General features: G+C 35.1%; 4 protein-coding genes across 4 annotated transcripts; 1 reads left to right on the top strand and 3 right to left on the bottom strand.

The window, feature by feature from the left end:
* Positions 1 to 6,064: 6,064 nt before the first annotated feature.
* On the bottom strand, positions 6,065 to 6,542 carry PHYBLDRAFT_141693 (hypothetical protein; the record flags this gene model as incomplete). Its single annotated transcript, XM_018430646.1, has 3 exons — positions 6,065 to 6,193; positions 6,300 to 6,413; positions 6,513 to 6,542. The coding sequence occupies 3 exons, from the start codon at positions 6,540 to 6,542 to the stop codon at positions 6,065 to 6,067; spliced, it is 273 nt and encodes a 90-aa protein (XP_018295871.1).
* A 2,200-nt stretch (positions 6,543 to 8,742) lies between these two features.
* PHYBLDRAFT_164718 (hypothetical protein) lies at positions 8,743 to 9,153 on the top strand (the record flags this gene model as incomplete). Its single annotated transcript, XM_018435066.1, has 1 exon — positions 8,743 to 9,153. The coding sequence occupies one exon, from the start codon at positions 8,743 to 8,745 to the stop codon at positions 9,151 to 9,153; it is 411 nt and encodes a 136-aa protein (XP_018295870.1).
* An 833-nt stretch (positions 9,154 to 9,986) lies between these two features.
* Positions 9,987 to 10,703, bottom strand: PHYBLDRAFT_76519 (hypothetical protein). Its single transcript, XM_018443165.1, has one exon. It carries the CDS (start codon positions 10,612 to 10,614, stop codon positions 10,072 to 10,074), a length of 543 nt encoding a protein of 180 aa, XP_018295869.1. The 5' UTR covers positions 10,615 to 10,703; the 3' UTR covers positions 9,987 to 10,071.
* A 312-nt stretch (positions 10,704 to 11,015) lies between these two features.
* On the bottom strand, positions 11,016 to 11,836 carry PHYBLDRAFT_60955 (hypothetical protein; the record flags this gene model as incomplete). The annotated part of the gene is made up of 4 exons (XM_018440723.1): positions 11,016 to 11,135; positions 11,234 to 11,407; positions 11,443 to 11,660; positions 11,815 to 11,836. The coding sequence occupies 4 exons, from the start codon at positions 11,834 to 11,836 to the stop codon at positions 11,016 to 11,018; spliced, it is 534 nt and encodes a 177-aa protein (XP_018295868.1).
* Between the last annotated feature and the right edge of the window lie 1,958 nt (positions 11,837 to 13,794).

The raw sequence follows: 13,794 nt of genomic DNA, 5'->3' as shown, positions 1-13,794 counted from the left end.
TTATTAAAAATATTGGGATCATTAGCACGTAGGATACCAGAGTCTGGCTGTTTAAATTAGTATTTCACTCAAATCCTAGTCTATATACTGCAAAGTTATAGCACATAAACAGAAAAAATATGTATATAAAAGAGTTGGTGAATAAGTAATGAGTTTAACATGTATATATATGTAAGAGGCAAAGACTTTGGCGGACTGAATACAGTTCCGGTTCGGACTAAGTGAAAGTTACAGACTGTGAATTCATAGTCTGGTTAAATACAAAAAAAAAAGTTAAAACTATAACTTTTATAAATGGAAGACAATAAGTGCCAAATTTACCGCAAATGAATGTCGGTGTACAAACATCCGATTAGGTGTTTTAAATTATAACTTCCATTTGTAGAACTAATTTTTTATTTAACTTTTATTTATATTATAAAGTGTATTGTAATTTCTTTGTCGTTTTTCAGATACATATATCTAATTATATATTCAGAGGGTGTACCTACAAAGAGAGCATTAATACAGTATGTATAATGAACTAATTGTAACCATGTATACTTTTGTCTTTTAACAATTATAAATATCTATCTATATCTATATCTATGTGTGTGTGTGTGTGTGTGTTTGTGTGTATTAATCTCTCAAGACTGCTTTTCCTCTGTCAGCTGACTGAGTGAAATTGAAAGTGCCGTTTGTAATTCTGTGATGCAATGCCTCTTTTATATATTATTTGCCTTGTTATATTATATTATATATATGGTAACCAGTTCGAAAAATGAAGTTGGCAGTCGTCTTTTATAAAAAATAATAAAAATAAAAATAATAATAAAATTAATAACTGTGTTCGTTGTTTAGCATACTTTTTTTTTTCTTTTTTCTTTTTTTTTCTTCTTTTTACCAGACAAGGTAATCTCACCATTTTTGGAAGTGTAAAAGAAAATAACACATACATACACTATACGCGTTCTTCTTGCTCTTCTCCTAATACACAACCAAAAAAAAAGGGGGGGACAAAGGAAAGGCTTGATATCCTCTTTAAACTTCGAAGCTTACTTTCCAACCACCGAAACGAAACAACAACAAAGAGCACACACAAAAACATATATATATATAAAAAGAATTTGGTTGGTCTTATTCTTTTCTAGCTCTTGATTTACTCAATCGATGAGCGAGCACTCTCCAACAGATTTGTCGGATTCCGAACTCTCTTTACAGCTGTCAGATGCATCTACTCTGTCGTCTGATTCGGGCCATTCCGATGATATAGCATTCGATTCCTCTGACGATGATTTACATTTCGATGACGCACGGACCCTCCCCAAGAAAACACCCAAGAACACGGGCACAACCGCAACCACGACCGTAACCAAGTCTACAGCCAAAGTCACGGCCAAAACTACGCGCAAAAAGACAATACCAAAGAAAAGCTTGAAAGCCGGGAAAGCACAACCCAAAAAGACCGCCAAAAAATCATCTTTTGCGCCGAACAATAACAACAATAGAAAAAAAACCACTCAAACACAGCAAAAACGAAAGCAGCAACAGCAACGACAACGAGAAGCTTCTGTAGATATTGAAAAAGATGAAGATGTATATTGTCTTTGTCGAAAGGGTTACGATGGAAAAGAATTTATGATTGCCTGTGACCAATGCCAAGGTGAGAAAATGAATTAATGAATATATAGATATAAATGTGTTTTGGAAAAGAGACTCTTTTTTTTATAAAAAAAAACATAACAATAAACCAACAATTATCTCTCTCTCTATATATATATGTATATGTATTTTTCTTTCTGTTGTTGGTAGAATGGTTTCATGGAAGATGTGTAGGTATTAATCCAAAGAGTGTAACCGAGCATTACTTTTGTGAAGCATGTACAAAAACCAAAAAGTCAAACGAACCTCCTCCCAAAGGAAAGGCACCACAATCAGCATCAGCATCAGCATCAGCATCATTATCATCAAATTCATCAAATTCATCATCAACAATAGCTGGGAAAGGTAATGTTTTATAGTTCTCTCTCTCTCTTTTAGATAGATATATAAATGAAAATATCAAAGGGACCATATTCTTGATCCAACAAAAATAAAGAAAAAGCAAAAACAAAAAACAAAATCCGCCTAACACAGTGCCCAGGCCGTGGTAAAAAGGGGACCTTGGCATCATCAGTATCATCATCAACAATAGCGCCCGAACCCAAACCAGAATTAGTACCAGAACCAGCAACAACAGTAGCAGGATCAGGAGTAGGAATAGGAGCAGGAAAAACATCAATGCCATTATCACTACCGGCATCAACACCAGCATCAAAATCAATATCAACATCAATATCATCATTATCATTATCATTATCATCAAAACCAAAACCAACATTACCAACAACAACAACAACAACATCATCATCATCATCATCATCAGCAGCAGCAGCAGCAGCAGCAGCAGCAGCATTAGCATCAACATCATCATCAATATCATCGCCCTTGACCAGTGCAAAGAAACAAGCGCCGATTTCTCGAAAAAAGACAGTAAAGACATTAAAGACCGTCGAGATACCCAAACCTGTCATTCCACAAGCTCGATCCGATAATGAAGAAGAATTGATGGTAGAAGACGACGACGAAGATGAAGACCTCGACGACATTTGCCCTGTGTGTGATTCAGAATGTACATGTGGAGCTTCTTTTCCAATAGAAAGTATTGCAGCCATAAAAATCACAGGTAAAAAAACAAAATTCATTCGTGTATTCATACGCATATACCCACATACACACAGTTAGCTATACCCCACTATTACTTTACTTTACTTTACTTTATAATATAATATAATATAAAACAAAAGATACTTATGAGAAATACATTAATATTGTTATTGTTGTTTGTTGCTATTCTTATTTCTTATATATACAGAAGATCCAAAAGACGATAAAAAGGTTATTGGATCTGGCAAACAAAAGATCCCAATGTGGCAGTCAAGAAACGACGAGGATGAAAACGATGAAGACGACGAAAATGATAATCTCATGCATATAACACAAACAATACCAGAAATGACAATTACAACAACAACAACAACAACAAAGGCCGTGGTAGTCGAACGATATGATCCTGATTTTGAAGAATCTAAATCACCAACCAAACCAAAATCAAAACCAAGATCAAAATCAAAACCAAAGCCAAAACTTAAACCTAAACCTAAACCTAAACCTAAACCAAGGTCAAAATCAATTCCGACCTCAAAATCAAAGAAACCAAAAAACCAAAAAACGACCAGCGCTTCAAAACAACAAAAAAAAACTACCGTAAGACCATCCTCTATCAAAAGCAAACCAGTCCCAAAACAACCAAAGAAGAATATCATTCTACACAGTGATTCAGATGATTCAGATAATTCAGATGACGAAGTTGTAATTGATGACGATGACATTGATGATGAAATCGAAAACGAAAACAAAATCAGAAACAAAAACAAAAACAAAAATGAGAATTACGATGTCGACGATGTCTATGATTATAATGATATAGAAGATGATATAGAGGACGATATAGATGATTTATTAGATGACCTATCCCCACTCTCTGATCACACATCGGATGAATCAGATCAAGACGATTACATGAGTGATTCTATTATCCAAAGCACATCACCTTATCCAGACAGTCGCACGGGATCCTACACGTCTAGCATTCACTTGGACTCTGGCGATGATGAAAACATCGAAGAAGAAGAAGAGCGGGCAATTATTGAAGAAATGGACTATGATGAGGATAATAGTGACTTTGAGGAAATAGACCACATTAGTGAGGACGAAGAAGATTTAATGGACAGTGAAGATCATTATCATATCGAAGAAGACGATCATATGGAAAATTACTATGTTGGAAATAGTGGGCGGTGGTCATCATCCGAAGAAGAGGAAGATGAGGAATATGACTACAATGATACTCGTGTTCAGAGTGAGGCAGAAATGGCAGACTATTCTGAAGGCGAAAATGAAATTTATGGACATGACCAATTGATTCCATTGGTGGGTGATCACAGTCATTTGTTTGACAGCATAGCAGCGGCCTTTATGCAGGTATTGGCGCCGCTTGCTAATATGCCTTTGGAAAACAATATGCATAATGGCAATCATCATAACCATAATGTTGATGGAGGAGGAGGTGGAGTTACACCTAATGACACACTTCCGGCCGATTTCAACTTTTCGGCATTTGATTTGGCTAATGCACTGGCAGCTACTTCCGAGGCTGTAGAAAGAGCTAGCAAGGAACACTTGAACTCGCATCCAATTGAAGAGGGTATGGATAGAGAGATGCTTTTGGCAGACGGTTCAATAACAATGCACAGAGGGACCATGCATGATCTTGGGACAGCAGATGCATTGAGCGCTTTGTCCGTTCTTGCAGCCGAAGCCTCTTTATCGATGCCTTTGGAAATCAAAGATAAAGATAATCCAAATACCAACTCCACAACCTCCATAGCCACCACTACAACCGCCGCCACCACAACAGAAATCATCACTGCTCATATCCCCACAACACCTATTATTCCAACTACTCCTGCATCAACTACTCCTACTTCTACTACAACCACGCCCACCAATACTCCAACTAATGCTCTTACACCTATTATTACTACTGCTACTTTAAATAGTGAAAACATCTGTTCTTCTTCCCCGGATATCAGTGAAACCCAACCTGATCTTTCTTCGCTTCTGCCATTACCGCCAGACTTTTCCATGTCAATCCCAAATCAGATGAAGTTTCAAGATCAACTTTTAGAGTTGCTCAAACTTACTTCTTCCACCTCTCCGTCATCATTATCATCATCATCTCCTTCTTCTCCAGCATCTGACCTCATCACCACCGCCGGACCGGTATCTAGTACACTTGCATCCTCTTCTTCAATGCCATTACCACTCCTGTCGATTCCCAATTCATTATCACTTTGCAAAAAGACTCTTCCGTATTCAACACCTAATTCACGCCAAATACTTCCTAAACCAACCAACACCAATAATCTCGGTAGCCCTCTTATACACAACCATCACAACCATCACCAGACTGCTGGGATTTCTAGTCTTGGATCTCCATCAGCGTACAATATGACCCTAACTGAACAGCAACTGATGGATGTGCTTCATCCGGAAAGTGCCGATGCCGTAAAAAGACGAAATATCGCAGAGGTGAGAGAGATAGAGAGGCTATATATATATGTGTGTGTGTGTATATATATATGTTTTACTTATTAATCTTGTATATATTATAAAAATAAACAGATGTCTTCAAAGGGAAAGAAAAGACGAATATCTAACGCCAAATTAGGCGGGATTGGAGTCGATGCTTCACAATCAACTATCATGGATGACACTCCTGCCTCACCAAATTCCAATTCCAATTCTAACTCTGCTATTGACAGCGAACCCATCCCAGTACTGATGGACGAGCTTGTTGATACTTCACAGCTCTACACACGTTCTTCCTCTCGCTCTCCCTCCCCTGATCCGGAAATCAACAGCCAATTCTCGCGCGACCTGTCTCGATGGCAGCGTGTACCAATTGGTGCCTTTCGTCTCATGAGGGCTAAAAACAAGTTTTGGCTTGATCGATAAGCCCTCTCCAACCATCTCTCTCTCTTTCTCTCTTTCTCCCAACTTCCCCTTTCCAAAATACAAAGACCAAGACACAGTCAAGGCCAACCACAAAAGCAACAAGAAAACGACGGATTGTTCTTTTTCTATCTTTAATTTTATTTTGTACATTTCATAAAACTTACTCGCGTTTCCTTTCCTTCACCTTTGTTGTTCGTTTTTCTTCATTGAAAAAAGCAAACGAACAAAAAAAAGTATTCACATTCTGTATTTCCTTTATCTTTTTCCCTACCTTCATTATTAATATCTTCTTCTCTTTCTATATTTTTCATTTTGTATTGCCTTGTTTCATTAAAGAAGAATAACTAGAGCTCATATATAGTATATACAAAGAAAATAGACAAATCAAATTAAATTATCATTATTATTAATTTATTACTTTTTATGTTGTTTTTCTTTTTTTTTTCTTCTGGTTTTTGGTTGTTTTTTATTGTTGGCTCTCTGCTTGATCTTTCAGAGCTTGTTTGGCACGCATGTTTTGTCTCCAGCGTTCCTCACGTTCTGCTTTCATTTTTTCCAGTGATGCTTTGATTTCTTCAGAAGTGGTAGGGGGTTTCTGTTTTTATATTATTATTATTTTAAAAAAAAATAACATAAGAAAATCAGTATTTTTTTCTTTTTGGAGATCAATAATATACCTATAGCTATAGTTTTGTACTTACATATGTTGTGTTGTAATCGGGCCAGAACTTGATACCCTTTACATATTGGTCATAAAAGCCAGGACCACCAAAGTACAGCATAACACCGACTGGGAAAAAGACATAGACACCAAACTATTGATGGTAAAATACAAATACAGAAAGGTATTTAATGTCTTAAATCTCATTTCTTGTTCAACCTGAACAAGAAACACCATCTGCTGAACATTATACCTTTATAACTTCTAATCTTGGGCCACCCATTTCAATCGAATTTAATGAATTCCTAACAAGAAATGGGAATTCGTTTGAAGAAGAAAAAAAAATTAAGCTCTTTTGGGCCTTGTAAAATGAATTGAGTTATCATTCCAAAAAAAAAAAAGGAAGGGGGTATAAAATACCTTGTCACAATATCGGCATTTTAAAAAAGTGATTATTTTTCAAAATCTGTAAAAGATAGAATTAATCGACTGATTTTTCCTGGAATAATGTTCTTTTTTTTTCACTTTTTCTTTGTTTTTGACTCAATTTACCTGTTTACTGACTGAAGAACGAAAAGAAAACCTCCTTCGTTTCTATTTTACCCGAAATTTGACCAATGTCTGTCTAATGTATTAATCTCTAAACACTAAAAAAATTGAAATTTTCGGCTTTTTTTTTATTACTTCTTTCAAAGACAAAACAGTAACAATTCACGTATAGAAAGAATCAATTGATTGGTGAGAGACTTACTGACAAGGTAGTCTATACATAATTCAACAATAAATAGTGCACATATATATATATATATATATATTACAGCTGCTTTTATTCTCAATTTCAAATGAATAATCAAACTTCAGTGCCTATTTTTTTTTTGTGTATTTTTTTTATCCAGCACTAATGATTTACATTGATCCACTGAGATTCCCTCAAATGTCTGACTTTTAATATATTTATTTATGTGTGTATGTGTGTGTGTGTGTGTATCATACAAGCTGTACATTATCGGTGATTTTATATATATTCGCCGATTGTACGTAAAAAAGTCCGCTATACTCCAGCTTGGCCTGGCAAAGAAAATCACTACCCCATCAATTCTAGGTTGGTAAACTAGATTTACAGTGAATGAATATAACGTATATACATATAACTATAAGTATATCAATTAGCTAACAAAAGGTTGACGGCAAAAAGAACAGGAAAATTAAAAGAAGGAACAATAGCGAGGCTGATAGTGTTAGCATAAATTACAGTTCGCGTTTTTTTCCTTCTCTTTGGCCCTTCCTCCATTAATGTTCTGCTTAAGTTCATTTTGTGAATGACCCTACTATGTTTGCAATTGGTGATATTCTTGCTCCCAAACATACACTCGTAAGGAATATATATATATATAGATATTATTTTAATAACAAAATATGTATATAAGCGTGTATACATATATATATATATACATTCTACCTCCACAAACACCCACTCTCTTTTAGAACCCAATTGAAAAGTCCAAACAAAAGGAAATCTTCGAGGGTTTACCAATGTACAATATGTAAAGCTTAATGTGACTAATGATAAGCATTTAATACAACAATCTAAGCATATTATGATTTTTAAATATCAAGTATTAATAATAATAATAATAAGTGATTTATATAAATATTATGTATACACTTTCAAAATGACAAGCAGAACTAATTTTTTTTTACTCAGGATAATGTTCGGGTAGATATCAATACATTGAAGTCCGTTTTTAAGCTTATAAATATTTTTAATACAAGCAATGACCATTTGATTACTTTTGTTTACAATGGATTTACAATAAATCAATCAATAAATCGAGTATCATTATTAATACTGGTAGTAAAGGGAATGAAGAGGACCTAAGTTTATGATTAAAAGCTAATTGACATTCTGTATTTGTCTGTTATTGCTTTATACAGAGAGAGAGAAAGAAATACACTTTAATGAGCTTCTGATAATTATACTACTAGAATCCAATACAGAGACACAAAGCAGTTTCATTTCTTTGGTTTCTGGATCCCTAAAATTGCTGAGTACTCGGTGTTCCTTTAAATGTGTCAGATATGCCTCTTTGGGTAACAAAAGAAATCCGGCATACATTCAAAATAAACATATTTGTCATATAATTTTTCTTTTTTTTTTTCTTTTTACGGAGTACTTGGACCGATACAACTTCTCTCGGTAAATTACAATCATCCTTTTCTTTTCATGGTTGCCTTGTAGCACTAACTTTTGGTTGGGTTGGATTCTCCTGTTAGCAATAGTCTCAATTGCTGAGCCAAAAAATAAAGTAAGAATTAAATCGTAAAGCTGTGACATAACATCTATAGACATATTTACAAACGAAAGACAGACAGAAACAAATGGAGAGAGTCATAATATTTAAATATTCATATTCTCATCTCCTTTATTCTTTCCTTCTTTCCTTCTTTCCTTTCTGTTTTCCTGCAGAATTATATATTATACCATGAACCTTTATTTTATTCTGTTTATTCTTGCTACCCTTTCTAGCCAAACGATCTCTGCCTGCAATTTTCTCAAGAGATCATCAAATATCCAGCAAGAAAGCTGTATTGAGATCATATATCCAGCCAAACGCGTCACATGGGAAACAGATTCATTTCATACAATTACATGGAAGACAAACGGAAAATGTTCGCAACCAAAGTCAATCTTTTTGATAGACAATGCTCAACAGCACAAACATGCACACCACGTTGCACTATTCCACCAAATCGACGTCTCTTTAGGCTACGTATTTGTGTTCATTCCAACCCGTGTCAAGCAAACAAGGCAACTTCTCGCTATCGGAACGGAAGGCGATAACGGACTTGTAACAGTAGATTCAGTAACTCTGATTAACATAGTCACCAAATAGTCTATTTCTTTCTTTCTTTCTTTTTTCTTTTGTATGTCTTTTCTTCCTCTTCATCTCTTTCTCTCTGTGTTGCATTCTTTTTCTTCTAGCTGTTTATTCTAAATATCGTGTGTATATAAATATAAGTCAATAAAGTATAATTACGAAATCATCATTTAGATATATCAAAAAGCATGTATCTAAATTCTCACTAAGCCAGACCAAGCCAATTAGAATAGAATGCAATATGATAGGATAGGATAAAGTAGAATATTAGCAGTCTTGCATCATCTCTCGTTGTTTTTTTGTTTTTTTGTTTTTTTTTTTTTTGCTTTATAGATACGATCATTAAATAAAGCATTAAAGTGCAATCTATAAGTATACAGCAAGCAAGCAAGCAAACAACAATGGTAGCCAGAAAAATTACTCTAAAAACTTTGTATTTTTTTCTTGGCCTACGACTGTCAATGTCTTTAATAATTCAAAATAAAAGAGAGAGATAAAAACAGGTAAAGAATAACAGTTTTGATTTTCTTGTTGAACAAATAACGGAGTACTTAGAATTCATGTGAAAACTCCATTGGCGTCATCATTTTATACATGCATATATATATATATATTTGAAATACAAATATTTATCATTGGTAAGAGATGCACTGATAAGCTATATGTGCACATCGAATTATAGCTTTTTCGCCCTTCATTAATCATATTCTCTAGCTTGACTCGATGTTATTTCAAGGCCTTTGAGTGGAATCAGGATGTTTATAATAACAACAAAAGTAATGTATAATACACACAGAAAATCTGATTTTCCAAGTAGATACACATACTATCATTACTGGAATAATTGATTCGTGTTGTTATTTCTTATTTTATTTTTTTAATATTTGCTTTTGATTGATTGCTTTTATTATCTTTTTTTATTATCTTTTACTTTTATGTTTGAACTAAAAGGCTTCGCAGGCCAACCAGAGCATTGTTCCCATTTTCTCCATTTATGACACCAAGAATAAGAACCGTTATTGTGTATTCTCCAATCTGATACACCCTGGCCTTGTCCTTTCCACCAAATACTTCCACCAGTTTAGCCTCAAGCTGTCTGAACCTAGCCGCCTGTCCATAAGAATCAGATTCTTCTGATGTCCGAGTAGAAAAGAATTGATCCAGTGTCTTTGTCTTGCAGGGTGCTGCCGGGTCAGAAATAAGCCCAAGCTGAGCAAGTTGTTCGGGTGTCGGTAACTCTGTGTTCTTTCCCCAAGCTACATTCACACTCTGGAATTCGGCTTCGGTTTCTGAAATAAGTTCGAGATTCTTTGATGCATCTTTTAATTCCTTTTGTGCTTTGGTGGCAGCCTCGAATGTAGCTAATGGCGCGTTCACTGTAGTAGTTTCTTGGGTTGCCGCGGGTTCAGAGTTCGCAGGCGGGTTTATAACCGGGTTGTTTAGCATGGCAAGATAACTGGAGTCTCCGTCGCTCATGGTGTGTAGTATAAAATTAGTATAAAGTTGGGTTGGGTATGGTGAGGTGAGGTAAGGTAAGGTAAGGCAATATAAGGGTCAGAGTGATAAATAAAATTAAAAAGAGACTAAAAATGCAATTGTACATGAAATACGATTGTAAGACGTAGGTCTAGTAATCTTATTGTGACTTTCTATTTTTACACATCCACTAAACTATACACGCATACACACACACACACTTCCTTATCAATATCCATATCTATATATTAAAGAAGTAGAAACATTAGTAAAAAATGAACATAATAGAAGCTTTACAAGTTAACTGGTCTGAAAACATGTTATAATTTATTAATCTTCCTCTTCTTTTTCAATGAAAAGAAGAAGATTTGAGGTTTGACAAGATAGTAAAAGGAAAATGTTTACTCTTCGTCTTCCTCCTCGGCACCACCGGCGGCGGCAGCTCTCTTTCTCTTGACACGACCAGCACGACCACCACCATAGGGGGAGGTCAAAGCAAAGTCGATGTGTTTTTGAGAGTCCTATAGAACAGAAAGTATATATATATTAAAAAAAAGTCACATTAACAAAATAAAATAATGTCAAGGAAGATTAATACTGAGTGGCAATAATAACTCACCAAGCGGACGATGAAGGAAGGAACGTTGACGATCTGCTTGCCGACACGGATGTGACGCTGGCGGATGAGAACACGAGCTTGGTGAATGGACTTGGCAAGACCAAGCTTGAAGACCTGGGTCTGGAGGCGACGCTCCATAAAGTCCTCAATCTTGAGACCGAGAACGTAATCAAGCTTCATGCGGGATTCGTCAAGGACACGATGCGTACAAGACGACGAATCAAGGCATTGCCCTCAAAGAGACGCTTGAGATCTTTTTCATCCAAGGTCAAGAGCTCACGAGCAGCACGACGGATCTTGGAGAGGGTAATTCCGACACGCCAGACTTCCTTCTTGTTCTTGAGACCATACTCACCGACCAGCTTCAATTCTTGGTCGAGACGAGCGGACTCGAAGGGTCTTTTGGGGACCTTGTAGGTCTTGGAGTCTTTTAATTTTATTTATAAATATATATATATAATTTTAAAGTGGGTCTTTTTGTGTGTGTGCAAAGATTTGCGATTTTCTTTTTGTATGTTTTTTTTTTGTGCGTGTCTTTTTTTGTTTTTTGTTTTGTTTTGTTTTGTACTTATTGATCTTACAAGTTCTGGAGGCACCGGTCATTTTGTTTTAGTAGCCAGGGGAGAAGAGAAGGAACTTATTTTTGAGGCAGTGACTTGATCTTCTTTAAGAAAAAAGAAGAAAAAAATGGAGAGATAATGAATAACGACGACTACTTGTGACATCACATTAATGTCCAATCAAATGAATCGTCGAGTAATGAACCTATCGTTTTTAAACTTGAAAATACAATACATCCACACAAGCATATACAATGTTGTTTTGAAAGGAAAGAGACTGCATTAGGTGCCTTTATGGACTTTTAATGTTGAAAAAAATCAGCGAGATATGGAGGTTAGAATCAAAGGTCCTTTCCTTTTTGTTTGCTAGATGAGTTTTCTTTATGGGATCATTTGAAAGACAATATGACTGATATATGCACATAGTTACTTAGCAAAAGAGTCATTTTCTTCTTTTCCAAAGTAATAATGCTCTTTGAGTACACAGATTGAAAGAGATCCTGATATTTACGTCTTTATGAACAGCTGGAATTTGTGAGGGACAGATCCAATTCTGTACATTTAGTATTTCTTTAATTTTTGGTTAATTCATCAAATAGCTCAACTATTATTCGGGCACGACGTTATGCCTCTCGGGCCCGACGTTTCTTACACAGTTGCGTTTAGGACACGACGTTATGCCTCTCGGGCACGACGTTTACAAGTTGTATATTTTGTATATACTGCATATAAAAAAATAAACCTTTTAACATATTTTCTACTTAGGTACAGCTAGAAATTCTAGTATATTAAATAAAGAAGTACTTTGAGTAAAATCAATTTATTAAAATATAAATCATTTAATTCATGAACATACAAACTACATTGAATGGTTAGGGACCAGATAAAATGCTGGATGCCGAACAGCAAGTCACTTTTTTTTAGACCGGTAAATGGTAAAAGTCGGAGATTCGATAAACGTAGTGCTCCAGAGAAACGTCGTACCCGAGAGGAAAAGTGTCTGGCCCGAATAATTAGCGAAAAGCTAAACTCCACAATAAATCTGCCAGAGCACCCAAACTTTGAAACTCTAAGACTTTTCATTTAAGATAGTCAGAACAATTGAAAAACTCTTAATTCAATAGATAATAATTTTAAATATCGAATTAAGAGGTCAAACCTATAATAACTTTTGAAAAAAAAACTCATAAACTTAAATAGTTGGTGTGGACAGACTAAAAGTTCAAAAAAAGGGTCAAAAAAAGGTAAAAACAACTTCATACAGAACTTGGTCAATCAGACTGATTTATGACTGTCCACACCTTTTTTTTTTAAAAAAAAGTTCAAAATTAGTTCAAAATACATATAAGATTGTGCATATAATCCCGTCTCTGTCATTAAGTGAGAACCTTTTATTGCGAGTTTTTCTAAAACTCTCATTATATGGCACATATTCTCCGAAAAAAATGCTTCTCTTCTCAATATTAATGGCAATTGAAGAAAACTAGCTAATTAAAGTCGATTAAAAACTGCCCTTTTTTTTTGCCTTTTTTGAACCTCCAAAAAAAAAGGGCAAAAAAAAAGGATAAAATTAATTAAAACTCTCACCCAATGATATGACTTAATAATTTGCTCTTTTTTGCCCTTTTTTGAACTTTTAGTCTGTCCACACCAAGTTATCTCAGATTGCACCATAGAAACAATAATCAGGCCAAACTCGGAACCAAGCCGCAATTGTGACAAGCGAATTTGAGTCAATTATCAATCCGGTTTTTATTTTATTCTATTTTAAATATATAAAAAAAAAGTAGAAAGCAGCAATCCTAAGGGGAAGACGTTTCCTGGTGGGGCACGACGTTTCTATCTAACCGGACTAATCAATTGGAGCTACCTATCCGAGCCGATGTCTTCCTATAATCCTTCAGGGCAAAAGAAGTGTCCTAAAGAAAATATAATAACTGTTATAATAAGAATATATTCGTGGGGATTAGATAGAGTTATTCCATGCCGAGAAAAAAAGTC

This window comes from Phycomyces blakesleeanus (assembly GCF_001638985.1).
Source record: "Phycomyces blakesleeanus NRRL 1555(-) unplaced genomic scaffold PHYBLscaffold_4, whole genome shotgun sequence".
In the NCBI taxonomy this organism is placed as follows: domain Eukaryota; kingdom Fungi; phylum Mucoromycota; class Mucoromycetes; order Mucorales; family Phycomycetaceae; genus Phycomyces; species Phycomyces blakesleeanus.
The sequence above is the reverse complement of the archived record's forward strand: the minus strand, read 5'-3'. Positions and strand labels throughout refer to the sequence as shown.